Genomic DNA, 20,715 nt, shown 5'->3' with positions numbered 1-20,715 from the left:
GGAGAGACATGATATTCAGTTGTTCTCTTACAGATCTCAAGATTGACCAGTGGGTTATGTAAAAGCTTTAACAACCATTACTTATCATGGCCTAGATCTCTTTTTTCATTAGGGCTTAAACAGTGATATCCTGATTCTCTTTTTTCCTTCTGCTTTTATTAACTATGATTCTTCTATAAAAGAAATACTTTCATTAACTATTGGGTTGAATAGTTCAGGAAAATCATTTCCTTCTCTTCGTACTTAGTATAATTTACTTGACATACCAATCCACAACACTCAGTGTTTTCTTTTTTGAAATGTTTGAAACTCTGGAGCTTTTCTCTCCCATACACTAAATACCTTTTTTAATTGAAGCACTCCATATTACCCCAAATAAATGCCAAATGTATGAAGACTTAATTCATTCAACAGATACTAATATATGTATCGTTAAATATTTCAGTATATACCTCTAACAGATAAATAGTTTTTCATAATTATATTTTTACCATACCCAATAAAATTAACAACAATCTATTGATATCCTCTGATACTTAGTGCAAGGCACCCAGCTGGATACTAGTTATATAGTAGTAAATACAATCTCTGCCTCAAAGAGTTTATAGTCAGAGTTAGGACCTCTACCTTTTATAACTCCATAGCTATATAAATGATGGCCCTGCAGTTGTGCTGTGTAGAGAGTTTAGAATGGGAATGGCAACAGGTCAATAACCAGCAGATTTTATTCAGGGTAGTCATGCTAGTCTTGGGGGAAGTCATGGAATAAATTTTGGAGCTTAAGTTGAGACCTGAGGGATGAATAGCAATCATCTTGATGGAGATGTGGGAGGGATTTGGAAGAAATTGAACAGGTATAAAGGTAGCAGGATGTACAAAGGCAGAAGGTGAGAGGGAGCATGCCCAGCTATGGAACCACAATGGGTTGAGTGTAATGGACTTGGAATGGAGAGAAAGGTGTGGAATGGAAAAATGAGAGCAGGAAAGACAAGCTGGTTCCTCTCTTGGGAGGGTCTTACAGGACATGATTTTATCCTGGGGGCACTGGGGAGACATGACATGTTTTTAAATGAGGTATGACATGGTCAGTTTTGTGTATGCATAAGGTCCAATAATAGTACATTTGTTCTCTTGAACATGGAATTGGCTTCAAAGTGTCCTTGTCTGGGTGATGCTCACTGACAGCCTCAGGCAGACACAATAACACAAACTGCCTTAAAAAAGGAAAAGAAAACTTGGCCTTCACCCCAGGAGAACACAAGGGCCTATAATGGAAGCCTCAGATGCTTAATTGTGGATGCCACCAGAGGAATGTGCCCTTCTTAGATGCAGCTGAACATCCTGCACGGTCACGTGTTCCTCATGGATCCTTCAGTTCAGTTCAGTTCAGTCGCTCAGTCGTTTCCGACCCCATGAATCGCAGCACACCAGGCCTCCCTGTCCATCACCATCTCCCGGAGTTCACTCAGACTCACGTCCATCGAGTCCGTGATGCCATCCAGCCATCTCATCCTGGGTCGTCCCGTTCTCCTCCTGCCCCCAGTCTCTCCCAGCATCAGAGTCTTTTCCAATGAGTCAGCTCTTCTCATGAGGTGGCCAAAGTACTGGAGCTTCAGCTTTAGCATCATTCCTTTCAGAGAAATCCCAGGGCTGATGTCCTTCAGAATGGACTGGTTGGATCTCCTTGCAGTCCAAGGTACTCTCAAGAGTCTTCTCCAACACCACAGTTCAAACACATCAGTTCTTCAGCACTCAGCCTTCTTCACAGTCCAACTCTCACATCCATACATGACCATAGGAAAAACCATAGCCTTGACTAGACGGACCTTAGTTGGCAAAGTAATGTCTCTGCTTTTTTTTTTTTTTTTTAAATCTTTTTTTTTTTAAGGAAAGTCCAATGTTGTAAAGAGCAATATTTCATAGGAACCTGGAATACTATCTAGGTTGGTCATAACTTTTCTTCCAAGGAGTGTGTGTACAAATATAGCTTCTGTCTGAGCCTCACTTATTTTATTTTCCTTTACCCTACCACTGTTATTTTCCTGTCATCAAGGCATTTCCATTGCTTATCCCCTCCTTTTCCTTCAAGCTTGTCACGTTCTCCAGTACCTTTCATTTTTTTTCAAGCTGTCAGCCCCCAAAGGTTCCAGACTTCATCTTCTTCCTCATCCAGGGTCTAGTTACTAACTGACTTTTCTACCAGTGAATGAGGAGTATTGATTCCTTAGGGATTATTCTCAGATGCCAGAGCAGGAGAAGGCAGGAGCAAACCTTAAAACAACACATAGCCATTCCAAATTGTTTCTTAAAGATCACCATGCATTGTAGATCAGACCTGTAAGTATCTATTGATGGACTTCTAATTGGACCCTTGTAAATATGCTCTAAAAATAAAGATAACTTATCAAGAATATCAGAGAACAACCAAGTCAAGTATCAGAAATTATCATGGAAAATAGATGAACTACAAATGAACTCTTGCTCAGATGGTTCAGATTGGACAGTTTTGATTTTCCTTCAGGGTGGCCAGGTCTTCTGAGAATTAGAGGGTTCACTGTGTAGGCCCAGCAGAGACCCAAGGGCTTTTGACCTCTTATGGACTAACGGTCTTCCCAAATGGGGTTCTGTAGCCCCACTGAGTTTACATTCTTGAACTTAAGAACCAGTATAAATGATTGCCAGCTAGCTTTGACTTTATCTTAGAAAAATATTTCCCAATTAAAAAAGGAGGAAAACAGAAATGACCAATTCTTTAACATTTCTCAAAAGTGCCATTGCTAAGTTTGAGTGCAAACATGTGGCTCTTGGTCTAGATTAAATACATACCATTCTTACCATTCTCTACCACATACCATTTTCTACCACCCAGCATCAAATCAGATCTGTAGTTTCTTTCTCTAAGTTTTATGCTTTTCTTTAAATTTCTTTAACTTCTATACCATTAAATCCTACTATGTAAATTACCTTCATCTAAATTAAGATCACCGAATATATCTCCAGCTCAAAATTTACTTGATTAGATTTTATAAGAAGCTCAGTGTTTATCCTGTTTTCACTGTATTATTCCCATCTCGTTTTGTTTTCATAATAAAATAGAACCCAGTTTCATCAATTATTATACAAAACCACTTTACAGTAGGAACCCTGGGTTTAGAGTGGAATGTTCACCCCATTGGAGACTCTCAGACTTGTCTTCCTCATCACAGGAAAGGTATTTTAAGGCCAGAAAATCTCTGATTTTTCATGACTGGGTTGTAGTTTTCATGCAGAACCCCATTCCTTTTATTTCTACTTGAACCTGAAGCCTTTGGTTAACTGACTTTGGTTTAACAGTACCTTGGTTAACTGATTGATATAAGATTTTTGGTTCCACCAGTTCTGATTTGCCTGACTAGTGAGTGTGATTACACAAATAATAATTTGGCTTATAGAATATTATTATTATTATCAAGATATTTTACTACCATAGTGGAAATGATAGCATCAAGTGGTCAAAGTGCTGTCCTAAGGTCAGTGTATAAAATGAGATCTATCAGTCTGTGCATGTCTCTTGGAACTAGCTGTCCCTGACTCACCCTTGTAGTGTATTCCCCACCCCCAGTTGTAAACCTTTCACTTAGTATGAGTTTTTTCCTATTATTCACTGGTAACTATTCCAGATTTGTTTTTAATCTCTTACAGTTACTAAACCAAGGAGATTTAACTGAAAGACGGACATGAGCCATGGGTGCTGACTGCTGGAAGAGCAGCTTTGTCTGATCCCAGAGTGCATTCAGTGGGAACAGGATGCTTATGGCTCACAATTTGCCAGAACCAAAACAAAAAAGGACCCCACTTTGCCTCTGTTCATCTTTTCTGGCCTAGAAGATGAACGTAGGAGAGCTTCTCTTCAGTTACCATCTGATGCAGACAAGGAAGAAAGCAGTGAATATGGGCTGGGTAACTAGACCTACCTCTCTTCCCACTGCACAGTTTTGGGATAGACTTCTCCCAAAAGCGAGTTTGATTACGTGTTGGCTGCGGTTTCTCAGTAAGACTGTTGAGGGGAGGTTTTCCTTTGAAGAGTTTTCATCCCAGACTGAGCTGTCTTTTCACTTGGGTGAACTAAATCCTGCCACCAACCATAAAACTTCACCAAGAAGTTCAGCTTTCAAGATGCCTTGTTGCTTTGGAGAAGGGTATGATGTCAGTCCTGTTGTGACATTCTCCCTTTAGCAACCTGAGTAAGAGACTCTCCGCCACTGGGCTGCAAAAAAATAAATTACTTGAATCCCTGCTTGGCCCAAGCTGAGGTACTATCTTGTCCTAATCACCTCTACTTGGCCACTTTGCTTTCTTTGTTTATGGAACATACAGTAGCATGTTAAGAGTTTTGTTTTTTTTTAAGTTAAAAATCATGATTCAGAGCTTCAATTGTTTTTCCTTGAAATAAAACAACTGGTCAGTTCTTTGACTCCTTGTTTTTTTTTTTTTTAATATATATTTATTTTAATAGGAGGTTAATTACTTTATAGTATTGGTTTTGCCATACATCAACATGAATCTGCCACAGGTATACACGTGTTCCCCATCTTGAACCCCCCTCCCTCCTCCCTCCCCGTACCATCCCTCTGGGTCGTCCCACTGCACCAGCCCCAAGCATCCTGTATCCTGCATCAAACCTGGACTGGCGATTTGTTTCTTATATGATATTATACATGTTTCAATGCCATTCTCCCAAATCATCCCACCCTCTCCCTCTCCCTCTCCCACAGAGTCCAAAAGACTGTTCTATACATCTGTGTCTCTTTCGCTGTCTCGCATACAGGGTTATCATTGCCATCTTTCTAAATTCCATATATATGCGTTAGTATACTGTATTGGTGTTTTTCTTTCTGGCTTACTTCACTCTGTATAATAGGCTCCAGTTTCATCTACCTCATTAGAACTGATTCAAATGTATTCTTTTTAATGGCTGAGTAATACTCCATTGTGTATATGTACCACAGCTTTCTTATCCATTCATCTGCTGATGGACATCTAGGCTGCTTCCATGTCCTGGCTGTTATAAACAGTGCTGCGATGAACATTGGGGTACACGTGTCTCTTTCAATTCTGGTTTCCTTGGTGTATATGCCCAGCAGTGGGATTGCTGGGTCATAGGGCAGTTCTATTTCCAGTTTTTTAAGGAATCTCCACACTGTTCTCCATAGTGGCTGTACTAGTTTGCATTCTCACCAACGGTGTAAGAGGGTTCCCTTTTCTCCACACCCTCTCCAGTATTTATTGCTTGTAGACTTTTGGATTGCAGCCACTCTGACTGGCGTGAAATGGTACCTCATTGTGGTTTTGATTCGCATTTCTCTGATAATGAGTGGTGGTATCTTTTCATGTGTTTGTTAGCCATCTGTATGTCTTCTTTGGAGAAATGTCTATTTAGTTCTTTGGCCCATTTTTTGATTGGGTCGTTTATTTTTCTGGAATTGAGCTGCATGAGTTGCTTGTATATTTTTGAGATGAGTTGTCAATTGCTTCACTTGCTATTATTTTCTCCCATTCTGAAGGCTGTCTTTTCACCTTGCTTAGTTTCCTTTGTTGTGCAGAAGCTTGTAAGTTTAATTAGGTCCCATTTGTTTATTTTTGCTTCTATTTCCTGTATTCTGGGAGGTGGGTCATAGAGGATCCTGCTGTGATTTATATCACTGATGAACATAGATGCAGAAACCCTTAACAAAATTCTAGCAATCAGAATCCAACACATTAAAAAGACCATACACCATGAGCAAGTGGGCTTTATCCCAGGGGTACAAGGATTCTTCAATATCCACAAATCAATCAATGTAATACACCACATTAACAAATTGAAAAATAAAAGCCATATGATTATCTCAATAGATGCAGAGAAAGCCTTTGACAAAATTCAACATCCATTTATGATAAAAACTCTCCAGAAAGCAGGAATAGAAGGAACATACCTCAACATAATAAAAGCTATATATGACAAACCCACAGCAAACATTATCCTAAATAGTGAAAAATTGAAAGCATGTCCCCTAAAGTCAGGAACAAGACAAGGGTGCCCACTTTCACCACTACTATTCAACATAGTTTTGGCCACAGCAATCAGAGCAGAAAAAGAAATAAAAGGAATCCAAATTGGAAAAGAAGTAAAACTCTCACTGTTTGCAGATGACATGATCCTCTACATAGAAAACCCTAAAAACTCCACCAGAAAATTGCTAGAGCTAATCAATGAATATAGTAAAGTTGCAGGATATAAAATCAACACACACAAATCCCTTGCATTCCTATACACCAATAATGAGAAAATAGAGAAATTAAGGAAACAATTCCATTCACCATTGCAACGAAAATAATAAAATACTTAGGAATATATCTACCTAAAGAAACTAAAGACCTATATATAGAAAACTATAAAACACTGGTGAAAGAAATCAAAGAGGACACTAATAGATGGAGAAATATACCATATTCTTGGTTTGGAAGAATCAATATAGTGAAAATGAGTATACTACCCAAAGCAATTTATAGATTCAATGCAATCCCTATCAAGTTACCAACGGTATTTTTCATAGAGCTAGAACAATAATTTCACAATTTGTATGGAAATACAAAAAACCTCAAATAGCCAAAGCAATCCTGAGAAAGAATGGAACTGGAGGAATCAACCTGCCTGACTTCAAGCTCTACTACAGAGCCACAGTCATCAAGACAGTATGGTACTGGCACAAAGACAGAAATATAGATCAATGGAACAAAATAGAAAGCCCAGAGATAAATCCACACACCTATGGACACCTTATCTTTGACAAAAGAGGCAAGTGGTGCTGGGAAAACTGGTCAACCACTTGTAAAAGAATGAAACTAGAACATTTTCTAACACCATACACAAAAATAAACTCAAAATGGATTAAAGATCTAAATGTAAGACCAGAAACTATAAAACTCCTAGAGGAGAACATAGGCAAAAGACTTTCCGACATAAATCACAGCAGGATCCTCTATGGCTCCTTGTTTTAAACAAACTTGTTTTCTTAGAGACTAGATTAAGAAAATAATTCAGCCTTTCCTTTTAAGATGGGGCACTGATCTACCCTTAGGAGTCCATGCAGGTAAAACTGAGTTCAGAAGTCTTGGAGCACCTCACACGAGCATCTTCATCTCCAACTAGTAGTTATTAGAGTATCACTCTAATATCAAGAGTATCAAGATATTCTTGAATCTTTGCAGAAAGGTAATTTTAAAAACATGATCAAAGTTCTCCTGTTAGAGCAGGCACTCTTGCTATCATCCTGTCTTTACAGTTACTGAGAGAGAATATCTAATTATTATTGCTGAGAAGAAAAGCATCCAAAATCACCTATTGGTAGGACGTCATGGCTGTCAGAAGAAGTTTCAAATTTATTAAAATGAATCTCATGCTGACACAGTACATACATGCACACAGTGGCACATTCTGTGCAGATACAGCAAAGAATTAACTACTGTTTTAAATAAAGTAATTACAGTGATAGTTCTTAGTCTGTTAATGACATGCATAATTACCCTGAGTTCACACTTCTATTTTTAAAATGCCAATTTTATACTAGAACCTACACTTATTTTTATATTAGAACAATGATCTTCAACCAAGGACATTTTGCCACCCAGGGGACTTTTCGCAATATCTGGAGACATTTTTGGTTGTCAAAACGGGAGAGGGATGCTATTGGCATCTAGTGAGTACAGGCCAGGGGTGCTGCTAAACATTCTACAGTGTATAGCTCCCTCACCTGAAAGTGTCATCTGGCCCAAAATGTCAATAGTGTTGAGACTGAGAAACCCTGTATTTTGGGTTGCAAAGGTGTCACCCCCCCATGGGCTAAATCTGATACACTAATGTGAATTGTTCTGCCCACACATTATTTCCAATTTTTTTTGGGGGGGGGGGCGGGCCATGCAGCTTGTAGGATCTTAATTCCCTGACCAGGGAATGAACCCACACCTTGGCAGTGAAAGCAGAGTCCTAACCACTGGACCACCAGTGGATTCCCAGTAATTTTTAAATTAGTTGCCAACATGCAAATTTGTTTCTGTTGAAAATGTGGTTTACCTGGCAATTCTAGGCCGATAGTCCAGCAGGACCATATTTTCAAGTCTCTTTTCTATCTCCTGCTGTCTTACAGCTAGCCCATATGACCCATTTGTTTCCTGACCAGGAAGGCTTACACCTTCTTTCTGTACATATGCTTAAGTGTGAGGCACAAAAAAAGAACCATTAATCAGCTCTGATCTCTCCATCTTGAACTTCTCACTTTGATTTAACTTGGATCGTTCTCTGTTATCTACTTTTCTTTCCTCCATTCTCCAGAAGTAACCATGACTCAAAATCCAAGTTTTGTCCACCTTGACTCAACCCCAAGTTTGCTGCTTGATATTATTCAAAAGCAGTATTGTAAGTATCCTTATTAAGCAAGTGTTCTGAGATTATCTGGTAATTCATAAGACAGCTCCTCCAGTTCTTTTTTGGGACTTGAAAGCTGATCCAGAGATTCTTCTAAATCCTGCTGTGGATTCCTGATGCCAAGTTTTGTAGTTTCATGAGTGCTGCAGAATAAATTAAAGCATTACACAATTTTAAGTTTTAAAGGAACCATCATGTAAGGCATAAGCATGGTTTCAGCATTATCATTATTCTGTATGGGGTAGAAAGGCAAATTTCTAGGGGGAAAACTGAGATAGGAATTAGGGGAAGGGCTGCTAGGACTTAACAAAATTTGAGAGTAATGGAAATACTGTACTTTTTTCTCTGACTTATTAGATGATATCAATGGAGGAGTTGGTGCTAATGAGTTACTTTTTTAAAATGCTAGCTTTGAAAAAGCCATGGGGATCATGCTAAAGGGAAAAGAAAGGCTTTGATCAAGATTTTACAGCTTTTATTGGGCTCTGTAAAGGCTTCTGCCTTCACTTGTCAAAGAGTGTAATTTAACATTTAATAGGAAGTAAAAGTATACATGATTTTTCTTCAAAAGTGAAGGCATTGGACTGAAATTGGAAAAATGATCTGTTTCATATTGAAGGAATCTAGACCTAATATACAATGATTATATTTTATTCACAACTGTACTACGCACCAGATTTAGATGTGTTACTTGGAGATCCCTGGTTTAGTATAATGATAGTATAGGATTGTGACCTCAGAATATGAATGAGTGTTTAAAGCTTCCTCCCAGCAGCACTGCTATAGATGCAGCTTGAGAGCTGCAGGATGACCCCAATCACCTGGGACAATCACTGACTTCCCACTGCTCCTTCCACTGTAGAGCCTGGCTGCCCTGTCCCTTGTTCCTCACAAAGTCTTCATCCAGCCCAGCCTGCTTCAGGGTGTCTCGATACCGCTGTTCTGCTTCCTTCCTGGCAAGGTCCTGTGGAATAGAAATGAATCTGCTATAGCTGAATTACCAGATTAATTATAATATACTTTAATACTTTTTTCCCTATCCCACCACCCCACTGTTAATGCTGTCCACAGATTTGCCTGAAAATTACTTAGAGCCTCGTTTTCAAGCTTCAGAGTACATAGGAACTACCTGAAGATCAGACTACAATGCAGACACTCATTTGGTAGTTCTCAGATGGGGCCTGCAATTCTGTATTTCTAATACTCTGAGGAGATGCCAGTTGCTGTTTTGGGAACCATACCTTTGCCAGCCAAGGATTCAGATTTTTGGAAGACCAAGTGAGACAACAATGAAAAAGATGGACTAAAAACATTTAAGATTCAAAAGCAACCAGACCATCATCAGGAACACTTACATATAACAGACTGAAAATAAGCTGCACTAGTAACATTCTTAACAGGATGGATGGTCTGTACGTAGACCAGAAAAGGGTTATTTTTTGCTTATTTGATAAAGTATTTTTCTCAGAGTGGTGAAAGATCTTTTGAGATCTGAGAGTGAGCTTCCTAGGAAAAAGCTAACATAAAGAGCAAAAGTCGTTATGAGAAATTTTTACTTAGAAATCTAAGTTGCTAAGTAAATCCAAGACAGTCCAGTGTATGTATGTGTGTATGTGTAATACACAGGGAGCTGTGGAGGACTGGACCCAGGAAATGCCTCAGAAATGCACTGATAATGCCCAGCATTTGGAACCAGGTCATTACAGAATGCCAACTTTTGTTTGAAACTCTGGAGAGGAGAGAGATCTACAGGGCCTGATGCATCTCAAAGCTGTCTGGGATGGTAGCCTTTCTAAGGCTCTTCAAGTAACCCCAGAGCCTCCTTAGGGAAATCTCAACTGAGTCCAACTTCCCTAAAAGTCTAGAGAACGTCTTAAAGAGAATCTTGCAGTCAGAAAGCCATGTAACCTGGAAGAGGCCTTGTGGGGTACTTACAAGCATCCCAACCCCCTGAGGACCTATAAATGTGCCACAGCTCTAGAGGCTGGGGATGCCCAGGGCACCAGCACTACAGGAGGAGAGATGATGTTAGCAAGTTAGAGATACTCTTAACAGTGCCAGACTAATTGTATGTCCAGGATCTAATCTCCATTCTGATTCAAACTGTAAACTATAGTGAAAACCCCAGGAAGAGAAATATCCCTTTATAGATGCCTTTGGAATCCAGTCTTGGATGAAATCAGTCCAAACAGTGTTCACCAATGCACTTCTTACCTTGGGAAAGATAGTAGTAATAAAATTAGCCAAATTTAGAATCTTTCTGAGCCTAAGGGAAGTGTTTAATACCCAGATAATAAACTGTTTCATAATTTCTAAGAGCCGTCTAATCCAAGACAGAAAATAAATGATACTTTAGATTTACCTTGGTAACCTGTTCGAAGAGATATGGCCGCCTTTGTATTCTTTTCTTCATTTCCTCCAGTTCTTTCTTATACTCTTTTGCTCTTTTACGGTCATTGTTCCTGAAATTCACGAGACTTTTAGAGTGAATTCCAGGTTTTTCCAACCTGGAATACCTTTCATTCCAGTTAAATGGAATAACTCCCATAGACATTGGAAATTCCTAAGTGTGCCTAGCAAAATTCTTGACTATGATTACAGGAGCCTACTGTAATAACCCCATTTTCAAGGCAAATGGCTCCCAAGATAGTTATCCCTTTGACACATGGAGGACACTGACCGATTCTCTTTCAGCTTTGCTCTGAACACCTCCTCCAGGCTTTTATGGGGATCCATGGCTTTTGCACGCAAGGTGACAGATTTAGATATCGCCTGACACTTCTTTTTGTGCATCTCCAACCACTGAGTACTTTCATCAGCTTTTTCCTTTTTCTCAAGTGAACATCTAAAGGGAAGAGGCAAGGAAGAAATACAGATGACCAACCTGGGTAAAATTTAAAGCAATCTTAGTAACCTCTCTGGAAAGTCAGTTGTTTTTTTTCTATGAACAGGTGACTAATTTACCACACTGGGATTTCAGAAAGAATAAGATTCTGTGGTTAAATGCACTGGCAGATGAAGCCTTTCCAGCACCATGGACAGTGAGTTTCTACCCTACGAGAAGTTCATCAGTTGAACTGGAAAACATGAGATAAAATACTCTTACACTCAGGCTTCCTGCTATCTGGAAACAGTAATACTAATAACCACCATTTGCTGAGCTACCTACACTGACCCAAGTACAAACAGCCACCAATAAGTACTTTATAGCCATTAGCTTTTGTAATCCTAACAGCTGCCATCTGAGGTAAGGACAGTAAGTCTCCCTTTTCATAGGCAACAAGATTGGGCCTCGAGGGTAAGCTACTTGCTCAAAGCTACCCAGCATGCAAGTGAAAGCCAAGGTTAGAACCAGGATATCTGACTCCCAAGCCTCTGCCCTTGACAACTGTGTGGTAAATGGTAAATTGGAAGGTGCCTGAATTCACAGTCCTTTGGAAATACATATCTGCGTTTCCACAGAGACCTGGAAATGGGTCTCCTTCAATGCACAGACAATTTGGGGGTCAACTTGCAGCATTCAGTTTGTGTAAATATCATTCTACAAGGTACTATAGAGAATTCTACCAAAAAAGTCAAGACTCTTGCGGTTGGGTGTTTATATTCAAATGGACATACTAGGAAGGAGGGTGGGAAAGTTTAATCTGCTAAGATGTCAAATTCCCTATTGCCAGAATGCAGATGTGGACACCCTCTGCAGGTGGGCCACCCTCTGGTTCATGAGACCTATCGCAGTGAGCATCGTAGTGAGACCTCAGAATACTGATGCACTGAGCCTTGATTTAGCAGCTCTGACTGAAATTTGAGGAAGAAGGGAGTATCCTTTAGATTCTAAATACATTTCTAAAATCCACGTTGTGGGTCTTCAGCAGCCACGGAGATTCTGTGCACTCCTGTGAGCCCCACAGGAGGGCACTGAGATGCCAGTCCTCCCAGGGCTAAGCCACCTGTTACACTGTGACCATGCCTGCTGTGTTCAACCAGAGGCCTGCTGGAGGAACTCCTGCTGGGGGCACTGGCTGGATGAGACCACCACCAGGACAGTCAGGTCAGTTAAAGAGTTAAAAATGAGGAGGATCCTGTTTCCCAACTGACTTAAAATAGTTCCCCAAGATGAATCAGAAAATCTCAAATCTCTGCCATGGATACCTCATCTTTATAGCAGGGTTACACACACAGGTTCAGGCTTCTCTGAATTCCTGTTCCTATAGCTTCCTCTCACCAATGGATCTCCATCTGTTTGGAAACTTCTTTCTTTCCAGCCTTTGGGTGACTCCTCATTCTTCAGGTTTCACCTTAGACATCTATTACAAGAGACCCAGGCTGCCCAGTGCCCCTACAGTTCCCCATATTCCCCCATCATTATACTACTCACAAGATATAATAGTTGCTTCTTTGCTTTTCTGTATTTCAGACTAGATATTAAACTATAGGTTCCATAAGGTATCTTCAACTTTAACACTGTGCCCAGCACAAAGTCACTCCCCTCAGGATACTAGCTGAGTGATGGCTCGGCATTCTACAGCACTCAGTGTGTGGGGTCACATGAACTCCTGTCCTGATCAGAGGCTCCCCTTCCACCCCTTTCTCAGACTCTCTGATAACAGGAGAGGAGGCTCAGCAGATGGGTGAGTTCCAGCATTTGGGACAAGATCCGAGCACCATGAGCCTCGTGCAGCCTGACCACTCACCGGACCGCAGATTCCCGCTTCCTGGTGGCATCTGTGATATGTACTGGGAGGGTGTTGGCAGAAAGGGAAGCAAGGCCATTCAGAGAACGACTCCTCGACAGGCATGGGGCGGGTGGCTGTGGAGATTCCTAGAAAAAACAAAGGCTGACGTTGGTGGGACAGCATGTGCAATTAGTTTCTGTCTTCACTGGGATTCAACTGTGGTGAAGTACTAGTCAGAGTCTTCATTTCTCTCTTGGGATTAAAACAAGGGTAATGAGATCTAAGGGCCAAGACTTGGATATCAATCCCAAAGTTTTTAATTAGAGGAGAAGAGTTCTTTGGAATTGGTACTGGGACATGGCTAATGGATCCCAACTCCCTGGCTTCCAAACTTGCTTGGACTTCTTTCTGCAAAGTCCCTCTACCAAAAAGAAAGGAAGAGAAGTATTCCTGTGGTCATAAATGTTTAGGATCTGTGAATCTGCTTACAGCTGAGCCAGTGTCTTTTTTTTTTTTAAGATAGAAAAATGTTGAGAGAAGTGCCTTCCATTGAGACTTGGCCCCTCCTGTGTTTTGGGCCTCAGCCCTGGCCCTCCTGCCTGAGCTCTCACCTTTCTCCCTTCAGAGGCGGCGACATCACAGGGCCTCCGCGTGTGATACAGGCTGGCAGTTCTCAGCAAGAAGGGCTTGCTGCGTGTTGCCTCCCGGGTGTCTCTTCTCTTGGCAGCTTGCTTCTGGAAGGCCTTGTAAAGTTCTTCATAATCAGGGACAGCAGGATTCACCCGAGGCTGGAATCCAAAATCAGTGTGCAGAAACCCAAGCTTTTCCTCCCGGGTCCGTGTGGCTGTTCGAGGCTGTGGGTCAGCCTGGCTACTGGAGGGGGTAATGGGGGAGGAGGCCTTCTGGAGCGTGTCTAGGGCTCTCATGTGGATGCGAATTTTCCTAAGGAGCTCAGCTTCTGTGGAAGAGAAGTCAGGGTGGCAGTGGGTGAGAAGGGACCAAGCTTCATACCAAAAGGTTTGGAGAGCTTTCCCTCTTAAATACTTGCAATGATGGAATGTAACGAGGCTGGAACCCGTGATTAACTTTCCAGGAATTTTGCAAGCCAGTTGGCACCGTGTGGAAAGCTTGAAGTTGGCCAGGATAGGAGTATTTATTCCATGAAAATGGCAAACACTATAACTTCTTTTTCTCTTTTTTTCTAGAGAGTGCCCTAATGAATGTTGACTAGGACACTGCTGCTCTGTGCCAATCAGGCTGCAGAAGCAGCTACCATTTACACTTACTGAGCACTTTCTACAGTGCCTTCTTCAGAGATGAAGCGGGAGGGATGGGCCAGACCCCGGCTCCTCTCCCAGGTCTCCCTTCTCGGGCAGAGGCCCCACTGTCCACTCAACTGCCCAAGCCCACATCACTCTTGCTGCCTCCTGTCTCATTTCAATCAGTCGCAGGTTCTGCCATCTCCTCCTCTTTAACCTCTCTCTGGGCCAGCCTCTTTTCATCCTCTCTGCTTCATAATTTCTCGAGTCACTGAAATAGGCTTCTGTAGATCACAATCCCTCTGGGCTCGCCCATCCCTCTTTATTATCCCCAGAGTAGAGTGAGCTTTCTGAACTGTGTATCTGACCACGAGCCACCCTAAAACCCCTCAGTGGGGACTTCCCTGATGGCTAAGACTCCACGCTCCCAATGCAGGAGGCCCAGGTTCAATCCAGATAACAGATCTAGGTCGCGGAACTAGATCCCACATGCCGCAAGGAAGATCCTGCACAGCCAAATAAATAAAATCTGAAAAACAAAACAAAACCCAACCCCTTCAGGGTCTCCCTGCTGCCCTTGAGCTGAAGGCCAAACTCCCTCCTGTGCCCTGCAAGGCCCCAGGCCCAGCTTGTGCCTGTCTGTCCCACCCTTCTCTCCTTTCTCTTTCCCCTCTACCTTTCCATGCCTCAAATGCGCTCAGCTTTCTTTCCTTCAATGTACTGTCTCTTCCTGATACACTCTTCATTCCTTTTCTTCTACTTTCCCACGGCTCCTCCTTTAGGGTCAGCCCCCACGCTCACTTTTCTCTGGGGACCTTCCTCCACTGTTCCCACGCCTCACCACACTCTAAGTCAGGTCCCTCTGTTACATGTTCCACAGGCTCCCCCAGGCTTCCCCCTTTATCCCCTGCAAGTGACTTGTCACATTTGTAATGATTTGTCTGCCTCCCTCCCTTGTCCACAAACTCCACATCTGTTTCTTCACACCTGGGGTCTGGCATGTGTTAACTGAATGAGTGAATAAAGCCAGAGTCAAGACGCTTCGCTTCTTGAAATAAATACCTCACAGGAGGTGGGAGGGGGCCTTTCCTTGGGGGCAGCTGGCTAGCGGTGGTACTGGCCTAGGCTGGTCCCCAGACATCTCAGTGGCTCTCTTCTCCGGCGCCTGTGCTGCCACAGAGGTTTTGGCATCCACTCACTGAGACAGATGAGGTCATCGGGATGAACCTGGGACCTCCCACCCCTCTGCCGACCAGGCGCCCCCATTGTACCAGCCGACGCAACCCCACCCATGGCCTGGGCCTGCACTGAGCAAGGTCTCTGACGGGGCCACCCTCGAACAGCCCATCTCCATAGTCAGGCTGACCCCTGAGCCTGACTCTCCCCCACAGCACCCGGTCAGCACCTCCGGGCGGGAGGGGGCCGGGAGGTTAAAGATGTCTTTACCCTGGAGTTTGTCCCCGAGGGCTGGCTCCAGAACGGACTTGGGGATCCTCCTGGTGGCCTTCTGCTTGGGGACTTTGGCTGTAGTGGCGGTGGCGGCCAGGTCCCTCTGCAGAGTAGCTTGCTTTCTCCGCTCCTCCTTCTCCAGGAAGCTGAAGGGCTTCAAGGAAGAGAGGAGCAGTTCCTTCCTCTTCTGGATCCCCGCCCGCCTGCGTGCCTCATTGCGCTCCATGACCTCCTGGTAGAGGGGCAGGTAGACGTGGGCGGGCACGGGCTGGGCCCGGAACTGCCGGTGGCACTCAGCCTCCTCCTGGCCCTGCTTCTCGGCCTGCCGCCTCTCAGGCTCAAAGGAGGCAGGGGAGGCCAGCCACTGTGCCTTCTTCCTGGCCTCACGCAGCGTCATGCGGAATGGTTGAGGGACGGTGATGGACGACACCCAGGAGCTGATGCTTCTGTGCTGGGAGGGAGGCCTGGAGCTGGACGGTGGCTGTGGCTGAGCCTTGGGAGTATGGGACGGCAGGGTGCCCCAGGAGCTGCAGCGCCTCATGGAGCCACACCTGGGGGACAGAGCAGCTGTGTGCGTGGAGGACGGGATGGCCAGGATGCCCAGCTCCTCCAAGATCCTCTGCCTTCCCCCCCACTTCCAGCAGGTCACACCTAGTTTCTCAGCCTCATGTCAGAGCCCCACAGGCCTCTGGTTTGGTGGCTGGTGTTTTTAGTCGCTAAGTCATGTCCGACTCTTGCGACCCCATGGACTGTAGCCCGCCAGGCTCCTCTGTCCATGGGATTCTCCAGGCAAGAATACTGGAGTGGCTTGCCATTTCCTTCACCAGGGGATCTTCCCGACCCAGGAATTGAACCCAGGTCTCCTGCATTGTAGGCAGATGACTTACTGACTGCCTCTAGGCCTGCGCTTTTCTCAACCCAGCCTCTCTCCTTCCCACAGGCCAACCCAGCAGCCCTAGGAAGGAAGTCTCTTCTTAGAATTGATCTAAGAGTTTTCACTTTGCACTCTAATCTTTTCATTTGGTAGAGAGAAGAGGGCAGTGATGAGGAGGAGGGCTTTAGAGTCAGGCCCAGGTTCAAAACTTGCTTCAAACAATTACCAGCTGTGTGGCCTCCAGCAAGGTTCTCCTGGAACCTCAATTTCCTCAACTGCAGAATAGCAAAAATGATATCTGCTTACAGGATTATTGGGAGGAGAAAAGAAATACTACAAGAGATAAAGTATAACGGCATAGAGCAGGGCTTGGCAAGGTAAATGGACCTTGGTGCCATTCTCAGGGAGGTAGCATATTTGGGAAAGGCATCTCTTTAATCGATCCCAAAGTTTCAGTTGACTAAGGGTTACCCAGCGTGATTAAGGACTGGGTAGGAATCAGAACACGTTTGGCTGATGCTGAGCTGGAGCATGGGTAAGCGGCACTTGCAGAAGCAGGTCTTTGTTTTACTGAGGAGGAAGATGAGGCCTAGAGTAACAGTGTGGCTTGGCCAGAGCTGTGCACTGCCTTACCTCGCAGATGGGGGGTACTGCACCTGTGGCTTCCCACTGCCTTTGTCTTGGAAGAAACGCTCCAGGTCCTCATCCTCTTCAGAGAGGCTCTCATTACTGTCTGGGTCAGACGGGTAAAGGGATTCCAACAGGCACCACCTGTCTTTCTGCCTCAGTGCCTGCAGAGTCTCGAAAAAACTCTCAGTTGAGTCAGAAGTAGAGTCTGTCTCCTCCTCTGGACCGAGGAACTCACTGAGTTTGCCAGCCCTGGGCAAAACCAGCCCATCCTCCTGCAGCTCGTTGTCTGTGTCTGTGTCTGAGGAGGATTTTGGGAAAAATATCTAAAACAAAATAGAACAGACTGTGGGTCAAACTATGATTTCAACACGTAACTATTAATTTCATGTTAAATAAATCTATATAATAGGGACTGCGGTAGGGGACCAAGGAAAATGTGTTACTTGCTTTAAAGAAATTTCATGTCTCAGGATATAGGCTGTGATTGGTTGGAGGGCAGGAAAGGGAATCAGAGCTGAGTTGGTTCATGCAGTGTGGTGAGCATTTGTGGAGTACCTCCTTTCCCCATGCAACCCTGCGCTCTAGGAATCCTACCTGTGACCTTGGCCACATGCTGGGACCTGCCCTTTGGGGGTTTTACCTACTAGTTGCCAATCTCCCTTTTCAGGCTTCCCCTGTCTACATCTCTGCTTTTCTCATATGCTAGCTAATTCCCACCCTCTTACTAGGAATGAGTAATTAACAGGAGAGACAGTGTGGTTTAGCTGAAAGAGTCCTAGAAAGTGGGAAATCTAACCAGGTTTAAACACTCCTTTCATTCAGAAAATATTTACTGGTGTCTAATGTGCAATGCTGGGAAAGATTGAAGGTGGTAGAAAGGGACGACAGAGGATGAGATGGATGGATGGCATCACCGACGTGATGGACATGAGTTTGAGTAGGCTCTGGGAGTTGGTGATGGACAGGGAAGCCTGGCATGCTGCAGTCCATGGGGTCGCAAAGAGTCAGACACGACTGAGCTGCTGAACTGAATGTGTGTTGGGCATTGGGTTGAGAACAAGACAAACAAGGTCCCTACTCATGAAGCTTACATCCTAGTGAAGGGAGAAAGACAATGTAAGATGGTAATAATTCAATAAAACCACAAAACTGTGATAGACGATGGAATGGCTATGGGAAGCTTCTCTGTTGATAAAAGTCCATCAGATAAAGACCACTAGGAATGTACCTGTAATCAGAACTAGGTTTATTAACTTGTTACAGAATACCTTCTAAAGGGGCTTCTCAGGTGGCACTAGCGGGAAAGAATCAGCCTGCCAGTGCTGGAGATGTAAGAGACGTGGGTTTGATCCCTGGGTGGGGAAGATCCCATGGAGGAGGGCATGGCAACCCACTCCCGTATTCTTGCCTGGAGAATGCCATGTACAGAGCAGCCTGGTGACCTATAGTCCATAGCGTTGTAAAGAGTTGGACATGACTGAAGTGGCTTAGCACACACTTTGGGAAATTAGAAACTTGGTTGGGGTGGGGGTTGAGGGCTTTTTCTAGGGTTTGTTTGTCCTGAATGATTCTGAGGAGGATTAGGGGAAGCAGGGATCAACTCTGGATGGATGTTATCATGAAGAGGGCAGTTTAGTAAGTGGGTGAATGAGCCATTTTTATTCAAAACGTGGCAAGAACAAAGTAGGGCTGGATAAGCAGTTGGTAAGTAAGCATAATCATTTAGAAGTATGTGGTACTAGTTGTTTTGCAGGTACAACGTGGCCCTGTGAGAAATACTGATTTCTGCTGATCTTGCTGCTGGCCTTATCTGGGTCTATTACAGTCTGAGTTGTACTTTCTCAGTCCTGGGATGATTTTCACTTTCTCACTGTGGAGGACTTTCAGGTTGACACCTGATCGGTGAGAAAAATGTCAGACTTGCCAAGATGTGGGGAAAGAGGGTTTGGGGTTAAAAACAAAACAAAACAAAACAAAACAGAACAAGTGCAAAGGCCTTGAGGCAGGGACCTGAGGGTGGAACAAATGACTCTTGGAGAAGTATAAAGAGGGCCAATGTGGTTGGAGGGCAGTACTAGAGAAATCCTTAGAGAGGCAGGCTGGGGCCATGATGGGATGGCACAGGTTGACTGGCTGCAATTGGGGGAAGGGCTGTTTCTGGTCTCCAAGTGGACACCTGGTAACGGCTGAACTGGGTGCTCAAAGATCTGGCTCTCATACTGCAAAAGAACACTGGATTTTGAGTCAAAGGTATGTGTGCCCTAGCCCTCATTTTGCTACTGAAAAGCATGTGACTTTAGGAAAATTCTTTTCTAAAAACGACTTTATTGATATAATTCCTACATATCATACAATTCATACAACTCAGTGTACAATTCAGTGGGTTTCAGTATATTCAGTTGTGCAGCCATCACCACAGTCAATTTTTAATCAACTCTCAAAACACCTCATTCCATTTAGCAGTCACTTCCTATTTTCCCTAACCCATCCCCACTCCTCAAGCCCTGAGACCACCAATTTACTTTCTGTCTCTGAATTTGGAGGGCTTCCCTGCAAGCTCAGCTGGTAAAGAATCCGCCTGCAATGCAGGAGACCCCGGTTCAATTCCTGGATCGGGAAGATCCCCTGGAGAACGGATAGGCTACCCACTCCAGTATTCTGGCCTGGAGAATTCCACGGACTGTAAAGTCCATGGGGGTCGTAAAGAGTCGGACACGACCGAGCTACTTTCACTTCACTTCACTTCTGAATTTGGGGGCAAATTTCTTAGTCTCTCTGTGCCTGTTTTCTCTCCTATAATACAAAACGGAGACAACAATCCTGGAGGTGGTTGAAACGATAAGCGAAAACAGTGACACTGCTACGATTCTATAAGAGCCTGACGCAAGGCGCAAGCGGTTCAAGTCCCGGAGTTAAGAGCCCGCCTTCGCGTCTGCAAACAGTGCAGGCTAGAATCCCACGCCCCGGTGACACGCCCCGGTCGTCTGTCTCCAAGGCAACGTTTCAAACAGCTCCCTCTCTCAGGGTTTCCTTTCCGGGGTGCAAACCTGATCCCTCTCCTTCTTTTTCTCTCCTCACCTGATGGCTCCACTGAGCGCCGCCAGAGGCTCCTGCAGAACTCCCCACGGTCATCTCCTCAGCCGGGTAGAGAGACAAACGGCGGTGACAGCGGCGGTGACAGCGGCGGTGGAGGCGCAAGCGACGCGGCTCAGGTTCCGCCCCTTTGTAGCGTGGGCCTCTGATTGGCTCCCAGGCGGATACTCGAACCATTCCCCTCCCCAGGCAGCCTCTCTTCTATCCCGCCCAGTCAGGGAGGGCTCGCTTTCTGATTGGCCTATTTTCTTTGTTAATTTACACTTCCGGTTTTAAGATCGTCGCTCTAGCGGC

The 20,715-nt window shown here is 44.1% G+C and overlaps 2 protein-coding genes across 7 annotated transcripts in view; one reads left to right on the top strand and one right to left on the bottom strand.

Moving 5' to 3' along the window:
• ZNF410 (zinc finger protein 410) overlaps window positions 1-4,447 on the top strand; it is a 44,658-nt gene extending 40,211 nt beyond the window's left edge. For all 6 annotated transcript variants that reach the window (XR_005718817.1, XR_005718816.1, XM_040227529.1 and 3 more), the window contains one exon: window positions 3,682-4,447. Coding sequence is in view for 4 of the 6 variants with exons in the window: in XM_040227529.1 (XP_040083463.1) it covers window positions 3,682-3,720 (39 nt within the window). In the remaining 2 variants the exon portion in view is untranslated. The remainder of the gene's footprint in view (window positions 1-3,681) is intronic.
• A 2,930-nt stretch (window positions 4,448-7,377) lies between these two features.
• On the bottom strand, window positions 7,378-20,539 carry FAM161B (FAM161 centrosomal protein B). The gene is made up of 9 exons (XM_040227528.1): window positions 20,407-20,539; window positions 17,332-17,651; window positions 15,822-16,375; window positions 13,728-14,074; window positions 13,135-13,262; window positions 11,124-11,288; window positions 10,806-10,905; window positions 9,265-9,407; window positions 7,378-8,586 (listed from the first exon to the last, which is right to left on the bottom strand). The coding sequence occupies exons 1-9, from the start codon at window positions 20,458-20,460 to the stop codon at window positions 8,448-8,450; spliced, it is 1,950 nt and encodes a 649-aa protein (XP_040083462.1). The 5' UTR covers window positions 20,461-20,539; the 3' UTR covers window positions 7,378-8,447.
• Window positions 20,540-20,715: the final 176 nt, after the last annotated feature.

Source organism: Oryx dammah, unplaced genomic scaffold, assembly GCF_014754425.2.
Source record: "Oryx dammah isolate SB20612 unplaced genomic scaffold, SCBI_Odam_1.1 HiC_scaffold_26, whole genome shotgun sequence".
NCBI lineage: Eukaryota > Metazoa > Chordata > Mammalia > Artiodactyla > Bovidae > Oryx > Oryx dammah.
This window is presented reverse-complemented; position numbering and strand designations above follow the sequence as displayed.